We start from the raw sequence: 24,749 nt of genomic DNA on the forward strand, positions 1-24,749 counted from the left end.
GCGCCAGTAAGCTCACTACACATCAACTATCAGTGGGGAGGAGAGCAGAGGGATGAAGCCAATTCATAGATGGGGATTATTAGGAGGCCATGATTGGTAAGGGCCAATGGGAAATTTGGCCAGGACACCGGGGTTACACCCCTGCTCCTTTCATGAAACCCTGGGAGTTTTAATGACCACAGGGAGTCAGGACCTCGGTTTTACGTCTCATCCGAAGGACGGCATATTTTTACAGTATAGTTTCCCCGTCACTATAATGGGGCATTAGGACCTACATAGATTGCAGGGTGAGCGCCCCCTACTGGCCCCACGAACACCTCTTCCAACAGCAACCTTAGTTTTTTCCAGGGGGTCTCCTATTCCAGGTACTGATCAGACCAGGGTCACACCTGCTGAGCTTCAGTGGGCAGCCAGTTGAGTTGCAGGGTGATATGGCTGCTGGCAAAAGTAGACTATTCTTTAATTTCTTTTTGGGGGCTGTGATGAAAGATCTTCTCTAGCCTGTAATTGCAGATTACATTGCTGTTTATCCAGCACAGAAGTGTATAATACCACCTGCATGCCACACAGTAGTCATTATAAGGCAGCAGCTGATCGGGTAGAGAAGTGAAACAGAGCTTCACAGACTCAATTAAGAACTTTTATCAAGTTAGATTGTGAAAACTCAGAGTGAAGCTTCGCCAGGCAATAGGATTAGGTTCCCTTTATGAACATTGCCACGGGGTTTTTAAAGACTCGGTGGTCAGGATCTCCACTGAATCAATTGTGGTCGTTCACAATATTTGAACATTTAATTTCAACTTTTAGGGGTTTAGGGCTTGCCAGTAAATCTTCAAACCAAACTCAGACTACAACTTTTTTTACGAGCCCAAAGTCTGATCAATTCCATTAATAGGCCAATGAAGCAACTGTGATGGCAGTTGGCATTTGTTAGTCCTGGATGAATATCGCCACCTTGTAATGTGATGTAATCAGATCTCTGACGGTATGGCTGGACCAGAAATTATGAAGTGCGTTTAATTATGACAACGACCGTCTCAAACGTAAAATTTTACAAAGCTGGAGTGGAGATTTTTAAAAACGTCTGCATATGATACTTACTACATACTGTGGTTTTTCTCGTGAGTTCACTGCTGTCCAATGTGACGACGAACTCTGGTTATGTGGTAAATGAATATTACAGACGCTGAACGCTGTTCTACGGAAACTGTAATATATGTGGACGCCTAATTTTTGCAATGGTTTGCATACATGTTTTTTTTTAACATCGTGAACGATTTTCTGACCACATCGGCTCTGAAAGTAATATTTATTCTTTAAGTTAAAAAAAGCATCAGAACCGTTACAGAAGGAACTCACGTCTTCAAGTACAGCATAACCTTGGTTTCTCTTGCAAGACGTCTTCTTAACTCCACCTAAATAGTACGCACAGGAGTTGTGCAACATACTATATTTGGACAGGGAATATTGTCTGGTTTATTAAATATTGAATTAAACGTAGAAATTCAAAGTGCGTATTCTGAAGTTTTTTACACAGCTGCACCGAGTATAACGTCCGGTTCCTCTTTTTTTTGCAGCTACTTGGCGCTACATTTAGAGAACTACAGTAGCTATTGATTCGTGGGCCACTACACTGTCTTTTGGTGGCATGGTTGACGAAGCACCAGTTTCATTGTCTATTATTTCGCTTCAGTAAACAAGCCATATTTAGGCGTGGAATTCAGGAAAGTGTGTCAAAGTACATCAGGTATTTAAGGTGTGGGCTTTAAACAAAAGTGTCGTACGTCATGTGGCAAAAACTTTAAATAGGCCTTTTAACGGCGATGTTGTGATTCGCTGCATTTTCCTTTCTTATACTGACTGCGCTAACGCAATCTGTGGAAAACGTGAACCTTATTTGCAAGGATTTTGTCAGTTATTTCAGTGATTGCTGTCGTGATACCCTGCCATCTGTGAGAACTAAGCTGTCAAAAGGAAATCGTCCGGCTCTTTCAGTTATAGCAAGGTGTTCATGAACGGTGGCGGTTATGAGCAGTATCTCCCTCCCCAAATCTATTCAACTCGTTGCACCGGATCACCTCGTTTCCAAACATGGGACGTGCTATTCAGTACCCTGGCGTCCAGCCGTACAGACCTATTGTGTATGCTCTCCTTTCTGGAACGGTCCCCAAAAGTGGAACTTGCGCCTGAAAAATCCAAACCTTCTAAAAAGAATGAAGATCATCAAGGTGCGCAAGACGCCGCGACGCCTTTCCTTGAGTGTGTTTTTCTGAAATTGCTCAGGCTGAAAATGTGCGTATCTGTGCACCGAAGGACGCAAACAGAAAAGCACAAAGCGCGTCTGTAACTCCCATGCTGACAGTTCAACTTGGCAGACTTACACAAATTCTTAATTTGGATGTCTAGTTCCCCCCACAGACACACATAGGCGTCCACTTCTGTACAGACCACTCTTCCTGATCTTTGACATTCACAGCTTCACTGTAATTGACAGGGCTCCCTTTCAACAGGTTTTGTCTTCAGGGTCCTTTTTGAAGGTATGGCTTTAAGCCCTGAAGGGTTAAGAGCAGCTCATGTCGCTTGTTTGCAAATTCCTACAGGAAGGAAATAGAGAACTGCGCTGAGCGAAAGGTCGATAGGCATTTTCGGTCTAACACCCAGTGGACTTGAAGAGACAAGTTTCTTGCAAGAACACAGCTAAGTACAAACAAGCTGCCAGGGAGTTTTATTTTCATGTCCAGCAAGAAAGTGTCAAAGTCAGCGAAAGTCATCGCAATTTAGGGACGTCGTGTAAGTCATATCTAGTTACAGACACGACAGCTACTAAGACGTTGAATTCCCGAAACGCTGAAGTTCGTAACTTGGATATGGAGAGGTGTTTTACAGAAGTCTCGACCCCTGTGGCTCACGCTGTCTCTGTACATACCTTGTGAATTTCCTCTGACCCGGGTAAGGATATTAACAATTACTTAATAAGACCACCATCAACAAGTGTTGCTTCGTGCGCCATGTGCAGCGCAGAAAGTCTACTGCGTTTTTTTTATTTCGTGGAATATGAGTTAGAGCTGGAAGTTTTTAAAAAATGTGGGAAACACCTGCCGTGAATGTCCGTTCTTACTGTACATGCAGTTTTTATTTGAGTTCTTAACACATCTCCTTTACAGGGAAGAGCGCAGTCCTGATCCCTGGAACCACCGATTGTAAATATTTGTTAGCAAGTTATTTATTCAGTTCGGGTGGGAGTGGATTTATTCATTCCAAACGATCCCTGAATTATCCCCTTTACAGAGCAGTAACGGTGAAAAATGTTCGATTTCTCCTGAAATTCAAGGGTTCTCTACAGAACCTTCTGGACATCAAGAGCTGTGAGCGTCCATCTTCGGTGTTTGTTCTAAAAGCAAAGAGATCTGCTAGCAGAGATATTGTTAAAACCGGTTTCCTTGATATATAATGGCTTTAGTGTGGAAGACATATATTTTCTATAATGGCTGCTTATTCATTATCTTCTGGGTACATTTCTAAAACCAGCCCATATTCAAGCTAAATGGAATTTTCCTTTGGGGGATGGTTCTGTGTTATGAAGTCATATCTGAGCTTTTTCTTTTTTTTTTTACTTGAATTTATGTCAGTCAAATACTATCTGATTAAATCCCTACTCTGTTGGCCTGCTGAGCAAGGCCCTTCAGATTTTAATATCTGAACAAGATATGCTACTAATCTGCAGGAGTAAAATATAGCTCTTTAACTTTATTTTTGACTGCAGCCCCAAACCTAATACTTAAATTGGTATCATTACTTAAAGCAGGCTCTTTTTTTAAGGAGCTTTTTCGGACAATGTTAAATAGAAAGCAAATGTCTAAGGGTGAAATGACTAGATATTACTTATGGCATTGAAATGCTGCTGTCATAGATGCTCACAAGATGCTGGTCAGCACAACTGCTTATGATAACTGTCACTTTTACCATTTCATCATTTAGTGCTCTGCTGTAAATGGGGCAAAGTCATATCTGGATTACAGGAGCAGTGTTATTTTCTGTTGGTTTACTGGTATTTAAAGTTGGAAAGCGGTTGGGACACTGGTGTGTTTTGCAAGACAGTGCTGGCAGACAGTGTCAGATAAATATGCAAAGATGCAATATATGTGAGATCAGATCTCTGTCTAAGCCACTACAGAGTGCAAGAGAAAGAGCAGGCCTCTCACAGCAACACGGGAGTACATTTAATTTTATGTTCCCTGCCTGCCCTTTGATTGTTAATAAAGTGCGTTTCTTCAAATGTCTGCTGGGCAAAACCTTTTGAAGGATGGTGTCTTTAGTGCATCCAGCTTCATCATGCTGAAATATACACAGCAAATGAAAAGTTAGAAATTTCATTTTGTATTCCACAACAATTCTCTCCCTTAAAATCAAATCAAACATTGATCACATTTTTTCCAAGCCTGTTGTACTCTATATTATTTTAACCATTAGATGTTTACAGACATTAACAAAATATCTGTTATATTTTCTGACACATTGAACAGCATGCACAGTACTTTAGGCCAATGGCTGTAATATTGCTTCCTCTGTGGTTATTCATTTTAGAATGAATTCTTTGTTTGAATGAGACCCATGGTGAATGTCAAACATAATGTGTCTGTCTGTATATATTTGCATATGTAACCTGACTAATGATTCACTCAAGGGTGGAATGATGTGATAGAGGCTAAGAATATAATTCCCAGATTATATCCTTCTAAAACAAAATATAACCCACCTCATGCAAAATATATGGAAAACTGAAACCTTTGCTCTTTTAGAAAAGAATTGACATTGCTCACCTTCATAGTCCGTACAGTATATCTGTATTTCAATACTAATATGAAAAAAATAACTAAAAGATAAGTATTTTTTCCATCAAAAAGGAGGGTATAGAAGTGCATCATGTTCTCAGTTTATTCACACTTCTAGTAAGATATTTGTATGGATATTGAAGTTTTTAAATAGTAAGCCTGGCTTTGATTTTACTACATTTCAAGTAACATATATTTTCCATTAATGCAAAACTTACATAAAACAATGTGGTATTAACTTTGAAATATGAATGCTGAAAATACTTTTTCCCAGACAAACATATTAATATTAAACAGCAGAATATTTAACATTTTATGAAAAACATTACCCCCAAGATAAAATGTTGTATAGTTCTCTGACTATCTTAAAATGTGCTAAATACTGATAAAAAGTTCTGTTTTTATTATTATCTATTCAAACATGTCCTTTTGATAGTAATGCATCGTAATTGCATATTGTTATTTTTTGCCAACAAAAAACATATACTGTACTTAAGGAATGTTCTCTAAAACTGCTTCAGAAAACTAGATGTTTTTTTTCCCTAATTTTCGGTTCTAACTTGTTATAAATTTGTAATATGTTTATAAAAGTGGTAAAAACAAACAATGAAGGACAAAATACTTTTGGTGCAGATGGATCTGACTGGAGCATTATCTTATACAACACTTAGTATTTGTCACCTTAATTGCAAAACTCATCAGTTTGTCAGTAAAGTTAGAAACATCCTGCTTAAAAGTTTCAAATTACATCATTACATCATTTTCTATCACCAAGATATATTCTGTCTCTCAGCAGCTCAAAAGGTGATTAGATATTGCTATATACCTTCCGATGTTTTAACATATGCTTAAAGAGTTTTAATGCTGAATTGAGCTGTCTTTTTTATAAGAGGAAGTATTTACAGTAGCTTAGCCGTATAAAAAGGAAATAGCTCCAGTTCCACTGGTTTCATATATGAATTGAGTCTTTCTTACTGCTGCTTGAAATTAGTCTTTAGGTGGTATATACATTTTAGATGTCCCTTTTAGAGAGTTAATCTTGTGTAAAAACAAACTTCATGTGGGAATATGATAATGTCCCAAAGTGTTTCTTTGAGGTGTCATTGCTGTTTGAAGCACAGTTGTAAGATAAACTTTGTGGTTTGTGCTCAGAACATTAGGTAAAGCACTGTGAAAACTGCAGCCCTGCTACAGTATGTCTAAACTGGATGCATTCCCTGTTTTGCAACATAGTTAGTATTACAAATGCCACCAGCTTTTCAACAGACAAGGAACATGGTGCGAAGTATTATTTGTTTGAGAGGAAACTCACTAAGTTTCAAAGAACAAACTAGAGTAGTTTGTAAAACTATTATAAAGCCATAAAGAGAATACATTTTTTTTTTTGCTTTCAGGGACCATAAAGCATTATGATGAAGTTTTAAATAATTTCCTCAAATGTACCAAAGCTGAAGCTGCTGGTTGAACTTCAAGATAAGCTCTGCAAGCACAGACACTTTCTCCAGTGGCTGAAACGACTTGTGCCCCAGACACGATGGGGTTTGGCGAGGAGCTGTGGTGTGCCCAGGCCCACAGCTCCCTGCTGCGCCTGCAGGACTCCGAGCTGCGCCTCATGGAGGTCATGAAGAAGTGGATAACGCAGAGAGCCAAGAGCGACCGCGAGTACTCGGCACAGCTGCACCAGATGTCGGTCACAGTGGAGAAGTTAGACGGGCCCCAACATGGCGGAGGACTTGACTACATCAGCCAGCTCAACAAGGTGGGGCGTCTGTGTCCAGCCTGAAAACCTCAGTGACAGGCAGTGGCAGTGACAAGGATTGCCTTTGCGCACAGAAAATAGTTTTGGTTCTTCTGTGGCCCGGGCCTGCTTTTGTCCACATATGAAAGGCGACGGTGGTAAATGTGTGGACTGTGGTAAAGTATTTTCCCACTTTTTTGTCAAGCTCATGCAATGTGTTGACCTTTTTTCCTATCAGTTCCCAATTTGTATGATGTGTTATGTTAATAATTTGTAATATAATATATTTGCAACTATATATAGTTACAAATTTTCATTATATTTACAGAGATATCACCTATTTCTGTGTGTCACCATGGTCTTACAGTTTTTAGCGTGGTATCTCTCAGAGAACCTTAACCAGTGTTTCTTAATATATTGTGAAGCTCCGTCATACCAGCCCTCTCTCTCCTCAGTCCTGGAGCACTTTGGTGAATCAGACTGAAAACCTGAGCCGGATTCTACGCAAGCACTCTGAGGATCTGTCCTCAGGACCCCTCAGCAAACTCACCCTGCTCATTCGGGACAAGCAGCAGCTCCGCAAGACCTACGGAGAGCAGTGGAATAATTTGAACCAGGAGCTGAGCCGGGTAAGTCTGGCTACATGCAGTGGGACAGCGTTTTCGTTAAGACTTTTACACTGTTTGTTCAAGTTAACTCAGTGCGCGGTGTAAGACCTCAATCATAATGCTCTTCAATCACTTTTTCTCTTTGGATTCCACACTATTGCAACACAAGTAACTTGCACATTTAAACAGCAAGGTTTTTTGTTTTGTAAATTCTTGACCCAAAGGGTTGTGAGAGTATGGAACAAGCTACCCAGCTGTGTAGTTGAAGCCAGTACATTGGTTTCCTTCAAGAAAAGAAATGCAAGATCCTGGGATCAATTGACTATTAACTACTAACCAGGATAGATAGGTAGAATTACCTCATTTCCTTTGTGAAATATTTCTAAAGAATGGAACTACATTTTTGTTTGAAAAAAAAAGAATAACATCAAATTAAGAAACTAAATCACCTTAGTATTATTGCTTTTACTTATGCTCTACCCTGTTGTACGTAGTTCATCTTATACCTGTTAGCTTTGGTAGTAATAGCCCACGAGCACTCTTTAATCCTCAGAGGAAGTCCAAGATGAATGTATGAACAGATGCACTCAATGCAGTTTCTGTATGCAACTGTTTTAACAATATTTCTTAAAAGGTATTCAAATTTGAACACTTTATCAGAATATACATTTTTTTACAAATTCAGCACGAAGGTGACCAAGCAGGAATACCCTACAGGCACACAAAATGGGTATCATGAAAAGGGAAGTTTTTAGGGAAAAAACGTTAGGGAAGAATTTAGTATGGTGATGTGTATAAAGCCGTGAAGTGATGTCTGCCAAGTAAAACGTTTAAATGATTATAAAATTACTTTCTTGAAAACTTCATGCCATCCCATAGTGTTCAAGTATTGATTTGGAAACAATTATAAATTTAAAATTGTTTATGTACTTTACATGGGCACAAGTTTATTATTTGCTGCGATGAAGGGAACTTTTCTCTCTTTGGCATCTCTTGATGACTTAGTGCTCTCAGTTGTATGTGGTATCAATACTGAATACCAATTTTAACAGGCAAAAAAGGCACTGCTCTCACTACTGTTGCTTAATGTAAGACGAAGACACAACTCTGTCTGCTAAAATATTCTTGTCCTCAATTTAAGGATGAGTTGAATCAAATATCATAACAGGCATTTACACTTTAATTCAGCCAGATTGTTGCACTAAGTATTATAAAACATTTGAATATTTATTGCTGTCGGAGTGTATTGCATGTATTGTTGTTGTATTGTATGCACCTCAACAGAAGCCAAAAGCAGCTTACATATAGGTGTAGTCGCACTTATGTCTTGATGATATGGCTTTGCAGAGCTGAGACGTTATTTTTAGTCCAATCTTCTCTGTGCTTTATATAGTGAATGATAGACCTATCACCCAGACAGCCTACTTTCTCTTGTTTGTAGTGTTCAGTGCCCATACTGTATGAAGAAGCTGTTCTCTTCTGTTTTCACAGCTATCAGAAACATTAGCTTCACTAACAGAATGTAATGTAATGTTTCTTTATTAGCCCTATACAATTTCTTGCATTAGGAATTCGTCTTTTCGCATACCCCAGCTTTTCTCCATTGTACGGCGCCCCTGGAGCAGTTAGGGTTAAGGGCCTTGCTCAGGGGCCCAACGGAGTAGGATTCCTCTGCCGGCCGCGGGATTTGAACAGGCAACCTTCCAGTCACAGGCGCAGATCCTTAGCCACAGAGCCACCGCTCCGCCCCAATTAGTCAAACATTGACTTAAGCATTACATCATTCACTCTGTGTGCACCCCCACAGGTGCACACCTCCGCACCATTCCTCCTCCTCCAATGACTACACGTCCCCAAACCCTCAGCCAGACCAGACTGCATCTCAGAAGCTCAGACCATTGCAATAACAAGAGTAACTTCCCACGGGCACAGTCTCAGTGTGATCTCTCTGTGGCCTTTGCCACTTCTAGGTGACACAAGCTGACCTGGAGAAAATGAAGAGCTGTTACCGACAGCTGGTGCGGGACACAGTCCAGGCCAAGAAGAAGTACCAAGAGGCCTGCAAGGGTAGGGAGCCTTTGACTCAGACTCCATTCTGGTGGGAACACAGCAATAGTCCCCTCTCTTCCTTGAGCTGTAGCTCCTTCAGGTTTGATTCACTTGAAACATAATTTTTATTTAATAGTAAATCAGAGCTCTTAGGTATTTGCATCTGCTATGGCCTTTCCAAAATCACCAACGAGGCAAGAGGCATGGCTCAGGTAGGACATATGCAGCTGTATCAAGTATCCTAAGTGGAGCTTTCAAGTCTTTCTTGAAGCAGGTCAATGAAACAAATGCCGCAGAATAAATAATTCATAAAGAAGGTCTAGATATCATTGAAATTATTGGTGTTGTCTGGTGCTAATAACAGCTTTCTGAGTGCTTATCAAAAGTGCTTTTTGATTGCAGTTTTGCTTGTTGTAATTCAGTGTCTCGTCTGAATTCGTAACCTGATCGTTGAGTCATTTTGGTGTGAAAGGCCCCTGTGTTGTTACATTTCTATTCGTGCAGCCGTGATTGCCAGACTCCTCCTGATGTGCCGCTTTTGCGTCCACAGATAAGGACCGGGAGAAGGCCAGGGAACGCTATATCAAGCAGACTCTCAAGCTGCACGAGATGCACAATGAATACGTGCTGTCCGTGAAGGCAGCGCAGCTGCACCACCAGCACCATTACAGCCAGGCCCAGCCCGCGCTGCTCAATGCCCTGCAGACCCTCCAGGAGGAGATGGTGCTGGTGCTGTGAGTGAGGGGCCGAGCGGGGGCGGGGGATGGGTTTGCACCCTGGTGCTGTCAGATCTGACACTTGCTATTTCCTTCAGGAAGGAGATCCTGCAGGAGTACTTTGACCTCTCCAGTCTAGTCCAAGAAGAAGTGGTGTCTGTCCACGGTGAGATAGCCAGTGCTATTGTGGCCATTGAGCCCCGAAGAGAGTATGAGAGCTTCATCCAGCAGAACAGGTATTTCCAATCAGCTGCTCATTAGTGCCAGTCCCTGCTGCTGCAGCTCATCTGTAACCCATCAGGAAGACTTGAGCTTTCATTCCCAAACTGATGTCATCGCAACCTCATCTAGTGTTCCCTAGTGAATCCAGTGATGAACTATACTTTTATTTTGAACAAGATGTTTTCATGCCCAGTAGCTGTTAAATCTGCTTAACATTTAAACTGCTTTTTTCCTTTCGTGCTTAGAAGGTATATTTACATTATGTTTAATGGAAAATATCATAGATCAAAGAAGCCTAATCAAATTCAAACTAATTTCAAATTTGGAGGACGAAAATAATAATAATAATAATTTAATAATTACTTACACTTATATAGCACTTTTCTGGACACTCCATTCAAAGCGCTATACAGGTAATGGGGATCCCCTCCACCACCCCCAGTGTGCAGCCCCACCTGGATGATGTGACAGCAGCCATAGTGCGCCAGAACGCTCCCCACACACCAGCTCTCAGTGGGGAGGAGAGCAGAGTAATGAAGCCAATTCATAGACAGGGATTAATTAGGAGGCCATGATTGGTAAGGGACAATGGGAAATTTGGCCAGGATGCCAGGGTTACACCCCTACTCCTTTCAAGAGATGCCCTGGGATTTTTAATGACCACAGAGAGTCAGGATCTCGGTTTTACGTCTCATTCGAAGGACGGCGCCTGTTTACAGTATAGTGTCCCTGTCACTATACTGGGGCATTAGGACCCACATGGACTGCAGGGTGAGCGCCCCCTGCTGGCCCCACTAACACCTCCTCCAGCAGCAGCCTTAGTTTTTCCCAGGAGCAGCCCATCCAGGTACTGACCAGGCCCACACCTGCTGAGCTTCAGTGGGCTGCAGTTGTGAGTTGCAGATATATAGCTGCTGGCTGCTATGAAAATAAAACACGTCCATTTAAAAAACTTCACAGTTCTCATATAGGTCTGTTTTTGAGCTGACCAACACACACTGATGTCTATGGAAGCCCGTTTCCGCCAGGGAGTAAAAAAAAACGCGCTATGGTATCTCAGAATTCCGACTTAGCAACTCAGAATTGTGACTTAGTATCTCAGAATTGTGACTTAGTATCTCAGAATTGTGACTTAGTATCTCAGAATTGTGACTTAGTATCTCAGAATTGTGACTTAGTATCTCAGAATTCCGACTTAGTAAGTCAGAATTCCGACTTAGTATCTCAGAATTGCGATTTAGCAACTCAGAATTCCGACTTAGTATCTCAGAATTGCGATTTAGCAACTCAGAATTCCGACTTAGCAACTCAGAATTCCGACTTAGTATCTCAGAATTGCGACTTAGCAACTCAGAATTCCGACTTAGTAACTCAGAATTCCGACTTTATATCTCACATTTGTGACTTCGAAATAGCCATATTTCATTGTCTGTCCTTTTGTTATTGTAACGGATTCGGGTTCTAGGGCTTGTGCCCTCGCCGCTCCCACCCTAGTTCGTGCCTCGCTGCACTGGCTCACTTTCTTTAAGAACACTTTCTTTAACCCCGGCGGCCAGCATCCCTGTTATGCGCAGGGGAGGGTGGTGTACTGCAACCAGATCGTGCAACCTGGATGTCGGCCGTTCCGTTACACTATTTTCATGAATCGTACAGGATCATAGGGTCTATAAGCCTGAAGACTTGTCCTGTACAGTGCCCTGATAAAAATCAAATTAATTACACTAATTTTTATAGAATCCCATTTCCGCCAGTGAGGCTTCCATAGTACCCGGATGGTATAGTGCACGGTGGGCTTTTTAAAGATAGTTTTTATTTACATAGACAGAATATGAAATAAGATACAGAAATAGGCACTTCACATCCAGAAGAATTCACAATTATAAAAGCTGAAACATACTTTTTACGTATTTCCATTGTATGTCCTTTTTTACTTAAAAAAGAAGGTCTTCTTTAGCTCAGCTGGCAAGACTCAGGTTCGAGCCAGTGCAGTGAGGCACGAACTAGGGTGGGAGCGGCGAGGGCACAAGCCCTAGAACCCGAATCCGTTACAATAACAAAAGGACAGACAATGAAATATGGCTATTTCGAAGTCACAAATGTGAGATATAAAGTCGGAATTCTGAGTTACTAAGTCGGAATTCTGAGTTGCTAAGTCGCAATTCTGAGATACTAAGTCGGAATTCTGAGTTGCTAAGTCGGAATTCTGAGTTGCTAAGTCGCAATTCTGAGATACTAAGTCAGAATTCTGACTTACTAAGTCGGAATTCTGAGATACTAAGTCGCAATTCTGAGTTGCTAAGTCGGAATTCTGAGTTACTAAGTCGCAATTCTGAGATACCATAGCGCGCTTTTTTTTTACTCCCTGGCGGAAACGGGCTTCCATAGATGTCTGACACTTCAAACAGTCTATGATCATAAGCTGGTGTCTGAGCATATCAGGCCTGAGTTTAAAAACAAGGCCTCAGTCAAAAGTTTGTCATGCTTAAAAAAAAGACTCAAAATCCTACCGCTGCCATGCTCAGTCAGTTAGATTTTGTTTTATCCAGGAGTTGGTTTCCATTACAGGTCTGTCGTGGAGGTGCCACCCAACGTCGTATTTGACACTAGTCTCCTGGAGGAGACAGACAATCTGATCGCAGGAGAGCTCGAGCTGAACGAACTGACACTGGAGGGCATCCAGCACCGGTGAGCCTCCACACCCCCCTGGCCAGCAACATAAAGCCCTGCACTGCACTGTGAAGGGGTGTAGACACCTAGGGAACTCAGCATAGCACCGCTGTTTCCACTGCTGCATAGTGCTGTCACTGAAGCTTTCCATCACAGCCACTGCCGCCCAGCCATAGCCACACAGACACACCGACCTGCAGGGGCAGGGCCAGTCCCAGCTGCAGTGAATCAGAAGCATTAACACTTCTAGCTAGATCTGCAGTATCGTGAAATACAGCCAACCATTTGGGCCCTCTTCTCTATTGCCCACAAAGAAAATAAGCAATGAGGGACTCCATACCCCAGACCTCCCTTTGGGTTGTCCAAAGACCCTTATTACCCCAGACCCATAATCCCCTCCTTAGTGTGGCCTATAAGATCTCTTAGCACATTTGTCCACAGGCACTGTTCTCATCATTGAGTGCCTGTCCCACATTATTGTTTCTGCTGTGGTGCATCGCCTACTTATGTTTCAGGCTGACATCTCTAGAGGAGGAGCTCATGTCCATCTCCAACTCCCTGGGCTCTCAGCAGGCCACCGTTAACCAGCTGGAACAGGACCTGCAGTTGGAGGAGAAGAATGCCAACTTTGGACACAGGTGAGCAGCTCTTAAAAAAGCTATAGCGTTTGTAATCGAGATGCTGAAAAAGGCAGAAACATAAATATGTTTGAATGGGTAGGTGAATTTAGAGCTCCATGTATGTTATAAATTGATGTTGTTTGTGTCGCTGTCTTATTTGCTAAAGAACCTTTCGTCTAAACTTTAAGTGTTTGAAGCCTGATTTACTTTTGGTTATTTCTTCAATGGTGAAAAACCAGCGATCAGAAAGTGGATCTTCGGGTTAGTCCTGGTCTTCTGCTGTAGTCAGCTGGCTCCTGGTTCTTCTTGCAGGGTGTACCAGTTCAGTAAGCGTAACGCCCTAGAAGACAGCCGTCAGCAACTGCTTGTGACAATGGGCAACCGTGCCAGGCTAGAGGCCCAGAGGATAATCCTGTCACAGAAAATCAACTCCCTGGGTTCCCAGGAGCCCCCTGCAATCATCCTGGATGATGATCGTCTCTCTGTCTCCTCTGCTGTAAGTCTCTGTCTGGCCACAGTTACAGCCTTGTGCTAAAAACGGCCTTCATATTACAGCTCACAAAGTTCACTAATCTTTCTTTTTCTTTCACTTTCCTTGTAGAACTATATGACCTAATGCTCCTCTTCCTCTTCGTTCTTCAGAGCAATGTAATTCCACTGTTCCCATTTCTCTGAATCACAGGCCAGTTCCCCATTCTGCCCCCACCCCCTTACTGCAGTCCTCCTGTGTCTCTTCATTTTCTTCCCCCTCACATTCCAGCCACTGAAGTTCAGCTGAGTATGCTCTGCTCTCCCATTGGATGGGAACTGTGACTTCCTGCTACTCACCTGTGTCGTACAGGAAAGTGCTGATAGGGTGCTGTGCTATATATTTTCCAACCAAGCAGCTCTGCCTTGCAGTGACCCGAGACTGTCATTGTCCTGCTATTCAAGATGCTAGAAAAAAGTCTCAGTGTTTTCCTAGTCAGATCTGTCAGGCTGTATCAGGATCTTAAAATTATTTAAGTTGATTGCCTAATAGCCGTGTCAGTGTTTTCTTAAACTCCTCAATCCTGTTTATCTTCTTTATGGTATGAATTGGAACTGGAGTATGGACTTTTCTTATAAACGTGATCTCATATCAAACTTTTATTAATGTTTGCAGTATAAAATGAATCATAGTAAATAGTCTTAGAGATAGAAAGTAGGTAACTGTTATTCAAAAATTACTTGTAATTTTGCAATGTATTTAGTTTTATAGATTACCTAAATACCCACTTCCGAAACAGTGAGAAAGTTGTTTATCGATTAAGCAAGTAATTTGTTTAATTAAGGGAACTTTCATTCTTAAGGCTGAGGGATATTCAGATTTTGCTCCCAATGTACTGTAAATTATTTTAACAGAAAACTTGTTTCAGAACTAAATTGTTCCATGTCTTAAGAAATTATACTTTGACGTTGGTTACTGATTAAACTGGTTGGACTGAGGTTCACAAAGACATCAGTTCAACAGAAACCTTAAACCAACAAACAGCTCTTTAAATAGAAACATGACATCATACCAACCTTCCCATCAGAGCCACCTTTTAGTGGGGGGGGGCTGTGTTTGTTATCTTTGAGATTAATGACTCAGCACAATGTATTCAGAAACATAGACTGGCACAGAGAAACAGACTTGACTCTTGCCCTGGAAATTGAGCAGGTGTTTGAATTGTGAATAAATAGCTGGCTGGCATTCTACACTGTTGAAATAGTCTCCATTTGTATAGAAACGTTTAAAACTTTTAAAAAAAATTACAACTTTTTATGTGGTTCAGCAAAAGCTGTCATAAAAATCAATTTCCTTTAAATATGTAAATAGATGTGGGATTAATGAGAATGCATAATTCCATGATTAAATTAATCCTATTCAGGGATCCAAATTTAATTTTGTGTAGAAAGACAGATGTTGTTAAAGACTTTGTGGCCCTGGGACTAAGCCACACAGCTGGAAACAGGCTCAACCTGGCTTGACCATTTAAGAGCTCCTGGCTTCACACAGCTGTTGGATTTCTAAATACTCGTATGTATTATCCCACGTGTATGTGTTTAGGGGTGGCACTGTGGTGCATTGTGGTTTTTTGGCGCTGGAGTTCAATTCTGGAAACTCTGGTTTCCTCCCACAGGCTTCAGGGAAACTTGGCCCTGGTGTGACTGTGTGTGTGTTTGTGCCTGTGTGTGCCCCGTGTTGGACAGGCGTCCTGTCCAAGGTGTATCCTGCCAGGACACACTCCAGCTCCTCCTTGACCCTCTGTTGGTTAATGAATAACCGCCATGGATGGACGGATATAGTTATATCTATACTGGTAATGAAAGAAACTAAAGCTTTTCATTTTATAAAAAATAAATTATATTTGATTTTAGTTAACTGTGCTTGTGGAATAGCTTACAGACAAGAACCAGGGCAGAGCTGAAGGCTAAATGTGATGAGGAAGTGTTTGCTCTCTGTACTGAGTTGCTCAGTTGCTGCACAATGATGTTCCATGTGCTATGCGTGCTTCTGCCTACCTATCGATGTTCAAGTGGTCTCTTGCTGTTTTGCAGGAGCGAGAAAAAGACAATAATAAAGTCCTCAGTCTGGAGATCCTCAAAAGTCACATCTCTGGCATTTTCAAACCAAAATATACGGTAAGAGCCGCTTTGCACTGCACTAACAGGCTAGCAAAGTCTTCACAGTGGACTTCTGTAAAAGAAAAGGGTTTCTCCATCATTTCACAATGAGTGCTCTTCCTTTTTTCTCTGAACTGATGCCGATCATGCATTGAGCTCAAAAACACAGCACTGTCTGCAAGTGAGCAGACAGAAAGTGAAGCGTAGAGCTCTGCAGAGAAGAGCAGTTATGAGAAGCTGTAGGTAACTGCTTCTGATGAGATGCTAAGTCATGAGTCAGTGTGTGAAGGTCTGCAGGAAGAAAGGTGTTAAAGGCACTATATCCGTCTCACTTGCTACCATATGCGGTAAGCAGTAAAGGTTTATTCCATGCTGAAAAGAGAAGAAAAGACACACCTGACCCTTCTTCAGGTGTCGTGCTAGTTTTCTTCTCTTTTCAGCATGGAATAAACCTTTACTTGTTCCTTTGCATGCAGACGCAGCTCCCTCCTTGAATATGTGGGGAATAACTGATCCCTTCATTAGTCAGGTCCCTCAGATCTGAGGTCCCTGTTTTTCTGTCTCCCTACACCTCTGTCCTTCTCTCCTCTGGCCAGGTGCCCCCTCCTCTGCCCCTTATCCCAGAGGTGCAGAAGCCCCTGTGCCAGCAAGGGTGGTACCACGGTGCCATCCCGCGGCTGGAGGTGCAGGAGCTGCTGACGTGCGACGGCGACTATCTGGTGCGGGAGAGCCAGGGCAAGCAGGAGTATGTGCTCTCGGTGTGCTGGGGTGGGCAGTGCCGCCACTTCATCATCCAGAGCATCAATGTGAGTGCGCCGGGGGGCCCGCGTTCCGCACCAAACTGGACTTTGCATTGGACTTTCCTGGGCTTGGCATTGGAATACGTCCTCCACGCTTTCCAGGAAACACCTACAGTGTTTCAGTGTTTTTAGTGCTTGTTGTGGAAAACAGGCTGTAGCTCTTACAATAGAGTGCTCCCTGTGTCTGCGCTGCTAGGAAGTCAAATCGATGTGCTGGTATGATCGTATAGGTTTACGCGACAGCAGCAGGAAGCTGGGAGTTTCATCAGTACATGTTAATTCAAAAGCAGTCCTTTAGATTCAGGACATTAATGCTTCTTTATGATTCACAACTAGTTATCATGGATGTGGGTGGATTTTTCTTCTGGCTAGTGCTAATATTGTTATCAAGAGATCTGACACTGGTATGGTTTTGTGCTTCCTGTTAATGGAGCAGACCTGGTCTGCGGAGAACAGGATGCTCTCATCACACATTTTCTTGACGCAGTGATGAGCAAACACTCACTGTCGTGCTGGGGCCGGAGAAGAGCTGCTTGTAATGAAGGCGATGTCAAAGTGTGAATTACAAGGGTGCCTTGACATTCCTCCACCCTTTTGCAGAATATGTACCGGCTGGATGGCGAAGGTTTCCCCACGATTCCCCTCCTGATCAATCACATTGTGACCTCGAGACAGCATGTAACCAAGAAGACAGACATAGTTCTGAAGAGACCCATCCTCAAGGTACCCTCTCCGCCTGGGCTGTGCTGCACAGGGGCCGTGTCAGCTTCTCCAGCAGCGCTGAACTTCAGCATGAAATGCTAATGCAAATAGAAAAGCTTGCCAGGCTTATTTTTAATCAGTCTGTTTATGCTTAACCTTTTGCCTTTCGAGAAAAAAAAACAACTCGGAGCTTTAATGATAATTGCAGTGTGCTGTCCTCGAGATTCACAGTGTGCTCTTTTTTTTGCTAGAGTAATTACAGCAAGCTTGTGGCAATCATTTTGAGTAACAGAAGGCATCAAAGTGAATAACTGACTTAATCTGGTTTCAAGGTTTGCATGAAGTATAAGCATGTCTGCAATCATATGCCTCGCCTTCATTAAGTTGTTGGCATAGCTGCTGGGTAAGGCTTTTAACAAGTTGCTTTGTAAATCACAAGCCATTAACTGCACATCAATAAAGCGGCCATTGGCGCTCGGAGCCAACTACGTGACATTTCGGCTTGGCACAGTGTTCTTTGTTCTTTAATGTCTTAACTCTGGCATGGTTTCTTGGTTGCTTTTGAAAGGTAGGATGCTCTGGCATCAAGCATGAATGGATGGCAAATGACTTGACACTAAACAAACAGCTGCTCTGATTAGGCTAAGACCTGTGCCAGCTGTCAAAAGTGACTTGTCTTTCAGGATTCATTTTTTTAATGAACTTCAGATGCTTTTTTCTGGGACACTTGCCCAGATTTGCAACGCACAACATTGTGCTGAAAGTGGAACCTAAAAAGATCGGTATAGAGCACAATGGAAATGCACATCCTTTGCAGTTTGACGTTACAAGTTCCAGCTTGTGGATTAACCCTGTCCGTGTGCATGCCTGTCTGTCTCTTCCAGGACAAGTGGGTTCTAGACCATGATGATGTCATTCTTGGGGAGCACATTGGTCGGGTGAGCCCATAAACACAGGGGCAGGCGGCAGGGCAAGGACACCTCACAGTGAAAAATATTAACTTCTTGTCACTTAGTGCCTTGTCAGACAAGGTGTGGGTGTCTGTGGGTATCTGTTGGAGAGGGGGGAGGTAGGGTATGGCTTCTCACATTAAAATTAACACCTTGTATGATTTAGTACCTTGTCAAAGAGGACACACACACCCTAGACATGAAGTACTGAATTAGCTTGTGGATTTTATTTTACTTTTATGTTTCATATTATCCGCTCTGTTAATTTAATGTTTACACATTGTTTATAACCATTTAAAACAGATGTTGTTAATGTTTTAAAAAATACCTATTTTGAAAAATACCTAGAAATATGGCATTTTGGTTATTATCATACAGAGTATTAGAAATGACAATATAGTGTTTCTATAATTCTAATAGTATTATACCACAAATAGCAATTGTGTTACAATTTATTACAAGGTATTCAAAATGCAATAAATAATCTTAGTGCCAGTATTCAACTGTTGCTTTTCCAATCCCTTTTGGTATACTTTTAAAATATAATACTGTAACAATTACTACTTTGATAAAACCTGTATATCATTCATAGTAATTGCTAGATCAAACTTTCACAGAACTCTGTTCAAAGCAAATTTCTGGCATCTCTCCCAGGGAAATTTTGGGGAGGTATACAGTGGGCGCCTACAATCTGATAACACCCCAGTGGCGGTGAAGACCTGCCGTGCGAACCTGCCTGCGGACCTCAAGAACAAGTTCCTGATGGAGGCTAGGTCAGTGGACACGCAGGCACCCTGACATTACAGCAGTGTCTCCTACTGCCCTTCGACTGCAGCATGTTGCAGAAACTCATTGGCTTCCAGGTTGTACGCAAGATTGGAACACAGACAAAGCTTTAGGAGTTACACAAGGTTCAGGGCTCAATTTCGTCTTAGTTGAGGAATGCACCTCACCTCCTTCTTTCACCACAATTCGGGTCTGATTTGATATGACTAGTTTGTTATCAGAAACCCACAGATTCCTGTTAAGGGTCACTGCAACCTAGGGTCTATCTTGGAGAGGATACAGGTCCATCGGAAGGCAAACACAGAGGCACACAGGAGCAATTTAGAGACACCAATTAACCTACACAGCACATTTTTGTAGGGTGGAGAAAACCCAAAGTGTCTGCAAAAAATCCACGTGATCACAGCGAGGGCATGAGCTTCATCTGATATTAAGGTAGCATGCCATGGGAGAGGCTGGTTGCTTAAAGAAATAACTTTGTTATTGACAGCCAGAAAAAAAGGAACCAGGGCTATTTCTGTTGTATGCCCCTAGAAGATGAGCAGTTTCCCTTCAGAAAGGAAGTTGTTCTCATGCTTGTTAGGCTGTGGCGGTCTTAGGGTTTGAACATTGTTTCCTGTTTGCTCTACTGTAGGAAGTTTTAGGACCCTAAAAGTTTAGACCTATTTAATAACTTGTCATCATTGTATATGCACTCAATTCTGTGAAAACTGCCAGAAGGTGTGAAATGTTAACATTTTATCATAATTTAAAAAAATACACTTGAATATACTATGCCTTGGCAGCACAGAAGCTCTGAGCAATGCCCACTGCTACTTTCACCTTTGTTCTAGGATTCTGAAGCAGTATGACCATCCCAACATTGTGAAGCTGATTGGAGTGTGCACCCAGAAACAGCCCATCTACATTGTCATGGAGCTGGTCCAGGGTGAGGGATCAAACCTTCTCAACGAGGGAAGGTTTTTAGAATTATCAGCAGCTGGTAGAAAAGCTTTTGGAGTTAAACAGAAAATGGAATTATTTACTCTATATAGTGGATGTTTTTAAATGTTTTTTTTTACATGTAAACTTTTGCCTCTCAAGAATCTTTAGGTAGGCTAAAAATTCTGATCGTAACTATGACAACCTTGACCGAGAAAACAAAACATGCAGAATGTGCCAGATGGAAAATCTAAGCCAGAGTCATTAAAAAGAAATCATTATAAAGCAACCTGACATGAGCAATTCTTTGACCAGTGAAATTTAACCTGAAACTTGGTTGGCTGCTCAAAATTGATCTTGGATTTTAATAAATCAGAAAAACAACCTGAAGAAACAATGACACTGAAGCAAAATAGCCGTCCCATGCCAGGAAATCAGAATTCTACCCCAGACACAGAACACAGTTTGTTCTTATCTGTTTCGTATGCATGAAGTTGTATTGTTCCAACGATGACCTACGTATTTAAAAAATGACTGGATCTGAGGGGAGAATGTATTTTCTTACTCTACTGCCAGTTGCAATTCTGATGAGTAAGGACGGCAGCACCCCAGCGCTGCCTAGGCCGCAGGATTGCGTCTGAGGTTTCCTGTCTGTCTGTGTGGCCCACAGGAGGAGACTTCCTGTCGTTTCTGCGGAGTGAGGGTCAGCGTTTGAAGCCAAAGACGCTCATTAAGATGGTGGAGAACGCAGCCTCGGGCATGGCCTATCTGGAGGGCAAGAAGTGCATCCACCGGTGAGGCGGACATCCGAAGCCTTGAAGACACGAGTGTCTTGAGAGGGCGGCGTATGTGTTGCGCCTTAGCTCTGTGATTTTCGCCACCTTGGTTGCAATTTAGCTGAGTTTTTTTTCAGTTGCAGCAACTCCATCATGACGTTTTTTTTTAAATGTTACTTGCAGTTACTTGCAGTCTTCCTTTTTGTTGTTAAATGCCTTCTCTGCAAGTGGCAGCCATGAAACCTCTCTGCCCTCTCTGAAACTCACCCCTCTCCCCAGAGACCTGGCCGCACGGAACTGTCTGGTGGCCGAGAACTACGTGGTGAAGATCAGTGACTTCGGGATGTCTCGCGAGGAGGAGGATGGGGTGTACTCTACAACAGGAGGGATGAAGCAGATCCCTGTCAAGTGGACTGCCCCCGAAGCCCTGAACTATGGTAACACGCAGCTCCCCAAATTCCCAGCCCACTCGCACTTCCTCTTTCTGCCCTTAAAACGTGCAGGGCGTCTGAAGCAGTGTCATTCTTCCATTCTCTTTTCCTCTTTCTGGCTTTTTAGTTTCACCATTCACAGTTTTGATATTGGCTTGGGTACAGCAGATGCTAAACTCATGAAGATGTTGGATTGGTTTTTTATGTACTCAACAGTCAGTGTAAAAATTGGGGTTTATACCGCTCTTATTTCTATGTATCTGCTTATTTCTGCTAGCTAGCAGCTATATCACCCTGCAGCTCACAACTGGCGGTCCACTGAAGCTCAGCAGGTGTGAGCCTGGTCAGTACCTGGATAGGAGACTCCTGGGAAAAACTAAGGTTGCTGCAGGAAGTGATGTTAGGGGGCGCTCACCCTGCGGCCCATGTGGGTCCTAATGCCCCAGTATAGTGACGGGGACACTGTACTGTAAACAGGCGCTGTCCTTTGGATGAGATGTAAAACCGAGGTCCTGACTCTTTGTATTCATTAAAAATCCCAGGGTGCTTCTCGATAAGAGCAGGGGCCTCCTAATAATCCTTTTCTCTGAATTGGCTTCATCACCCTGCTCTCCCCCCTCTGATAACTGGTGTGTGGTGAGCATTCTGGCGCACTATGACTGCCGTCATGGTGTGGTGGAGGGGATCCCCATTACCTGTAAAGCGCTTTGAGTGGAGTGTCCAGAAAAGTGCTATGTAAGTGTAAGCAATTATTATTATTTCCTCCTTAGTATCTCATCTCTGCCAGTCTTTGTCTGTCTCACTGCTGCCCCCTGCCTGTGTTTCAGGGCGCTACACCTCTGAGAGTGATGTCTGGAGTTTTGGAATTTTGTTGTGGGAGACCTTCTCTTGTGGCATCACCCCCTACTCCACCATGACAAATCAGCAGACGCGAGACGAAGTGGAAAAAGGTGACGACCCAGACAGCTGCTGGGTTGCCTACTGTCCAGCTGCTGTTTATTAAGCTGCGATTGCAAATGTTTTTTTAAATGTGTGTAGTGGAAAGACTTTGCTAACTCTGTTTTGGAAGAACCTTAGAATTCTCTACTGGAAATTATTCTCTACTGGAGAAGAAAAAGTGCCCAGGCTACAGTTCGCTGAAACATGAGATTGATCCAAAAATATCTGCACCACTTCTTTCAGCCTTGACTGTAGTCAGGACAGACAGCTTTCGGTATTTACCCTTTTCTCCACTAAAGTAATGGGAAACTAGAGTCCCAGAAGGGAGTAATCTTGTGGGTCTCTTGAAATCATAAGCTGCATTAAAACCTGAAAACAATCTTTAACTCAAGTCAGTTCAACTAGGTAGCCGTGTCAGCATGCGTAAGGCTGTAAAGGAACAAGTAAAGGCTTATTCCATGCTGGAAAGAGAAGAAAAGAAGCACAACGTTTCGGCATCCGAAGAAGGCTCCACAGCGAAACGTTGTGTTTCTCTTTTCAGCATGGAATAAACCTGTACTTGTTCCTTTTTAACTCAAGCAGGCTGGCAAGTAATTGCTTCAATTCTAAAGAGCTGTGAGTGAATTAAAGAAACAGGAGACCCTGCAGCTCCTTCGGGTCCACAGATAACGGTTACTGGCCTAAAAAAAAACAGCTTTTCTAAACATTTAGCAGCTGCTGTGTAAAACTGGTAGAATGAGGAAGTTACTCAGACACTTCATATAATGCAGCACTGTGAATTATGTCTCACCTCGTATTGTACGGGCTGCGCCTACAGGCTACAGATTGCCCGCTCCAGATGGATGCCCAGCGGATGTGTATGCCCTGATGTGTCAATGCTGGCAATATGACCCACGGAAACGGCCCACCTTCCAGGTGCTGCAGAAGGAACTGAGCTGTCTACTTCGCAAGACCCGGTGACCACAGAGCACACGTCGGAGTCAGGCCACAGCTCAGCTCAGAGCGCCGCTTTTATCTGATCTCATCTGTCACCGGGTACCTTGAAGGTTTGATGTCTGAGCACCAGCCTTGGAAAGCTATTCATAAAGTAGTTCTAAATTATCTTCAGAATTAAATGTGATTTTATTTGCTCAATGAGGCAATAGCTACTGTGTGTACTGTTTGAACATTACTTTGATCTGTGATCTTTAGACAATGCATCTATATTGGCAGAAAGATTTATCTACAGCAGGCTAAATATCAGTGCGGGGCTGTTGAGCTACACTGTTGCTAGTTAAGGTGAGAACAGCTCTGTAACATTAGATAATGCTGTCGCTGGCTGTTTTTCTAAAGGTTTGTCAGTACTGTAAATTCTAAGACATTCTTGATTACTCATACTTCATGTATCGTACAATAATTGTACTGAAATCATAAGACCACTAGATATCAGGTCTAAGTGCTTAAAAAGCCCACTGTTGGGAAAGCTACAGCTGAGAAGAGTATTGCTAACTCTGATGTGCTTTGAGGTAGACATCTTGATCAGCAGGTTACCACGATCTTCTACCCTGCATGTACAGCAGTAAGTCTGCTCAACGTCATTTGTTTGAACCTGAATGTAAGACGGTAATGTTTTTTTAATTGCTGCAAACGTTTGAAGTAACTAAATTGGAAAAAAAAAAACAGATGTGGTTTTATATTCATGTTCTTCTTTTGTTAGATACGGTTATAAGCTACAGCTGTGTGGCCGAGTCCATTTCTTCTCAGCAAGAACCACAACAACTTGAAAGCTCAGCAGCAGAGAGGCCTTGGCCTCTGAAGTGGTTTCACTCTTCAGCAGAGCAAAGTGCTTAATATTAATCACGGGCTGCAGTTCTTGTTTCTTGATGTATTTGTGGGACTGTCGATAGGAAAGATGAAAGCGGTGACCTTGTGCACTAACAGCACTTTCAGTTAGGGACTTGTTTATGACTGACGCCACAAGACAGCCAGCACGTTTTCAATCGTTTCTTCTTTACAGTCCACTTCTCTCACTCAGGAGTTTTGTTCCTCTGCTGCATTTCAACCTGGAGTCACAGCACCTTGTGACTGCTGGCTGATTTCCACATACACGTTACAAAAGCAAAAATTACTATTAATTACTACTACTAAGTCAGCCTTAAACCCTGCAGGTTTTTTTTTAATCTTCTCCATGTATTGCATTGGATTACTGCTTCAGTGTAAAGTCATAGCAGCAGGTTAAACGGCCTCTGGGAGAACCAGCCCTGGTGTGAGTGTGTGTATGTTCATGTCCGTTTCTGTCCTGTGATGGACTGGTGTCCCGTCTAGGGTGTATCCTTCTTGACCGTCGCTTGCCAGGATAGGAAATGGGAAAGTGGACCAATGGAT

General features: G+C 42.5%; 1 protein-coding gene across 1 annotated transcript; it reads left to right on the forward strand.

Annotated features, from left to right (window-relative positions):
- The first annotated feature begins 1,857 nt into the window (after positions 1-1,857).
- Positions 1,858-23,486, forward strand: fes (FES proto-oncogene, tyrosine kinase). The gene is made up of 19 exons (XM_088641801.1): positions 1,858-2,949; positions 6,227-6,591; positions 7,026-7,199; positions 9,149-9,245; positions 9,778-9,961; positions 10,042-10,179; positions 12,731-12,850; positions 13,348-13,470; positions 13,765-13,948; positions 16,015-16,098; positions 16,677-16,886; positions 17,481-17,603; positions 18,467-18,520; positions 19,187-19,305; positions 20,152-20,246; positions 20,910-21,033; positions 21,295-21,452; positions 22,274-22,396; positions 23,203-23,486. The coding sequence occupies exons 2-19, from the start codon at positions 6,367-6,369 to the stop codon at positions 23,343-23,345; spliced, it is 2,478 nt and encodes an 825-aa protein (XP_088497927.1). The 5' UTR covers positions 1,858-2,949; positions 6,227-6,366; the 3' UTR covers positions 23,346-23,486.
- Positions 23,487-24,749: the final 1,263 nt, after the last annotated feature.

Source organism: Lepisosteus platostomus, chromosome 7 (assembly GCF_059453375.1).
Source record: "Lepisosteus platostomus isolate fLepPlt1 chromosome 7, fLepPlt1.hap1, whole genome shotgun sequence".
Classification (NCBI taxonomy): Eukaryota; Metazoa; Chordata; class Actinopteri; order Semionotiformes; family Lepisosteidae; genus Lepisosteus; species Lepisosteus platostomus.

Excerpts from the sequence above, each read along its gene's own strand:
- fes (XM_088641801.1), top strand. The coding sequence starts at position 6,367 with ATGGGGTTTGGCGAGGAGCTGTGGTGTGCCCAGGCCCACAGCTCCCTG. Across the intron at positions 18,521-19,186 it reads TTGGGGAGCACATTGGTCGG|GGAAATTTTGGGGAGGTATA; the intron begins GTGAGCCCATAA and ends CATCTCTCCCAG. Across the intron at positions 22,397-23,202 it reads GCGAGACGAAGTGGAAAAAG|GCTACAGATTGCCCGCTCCA; the intron begins GTGACGACCCAG and ends CTGCGCCTACAG.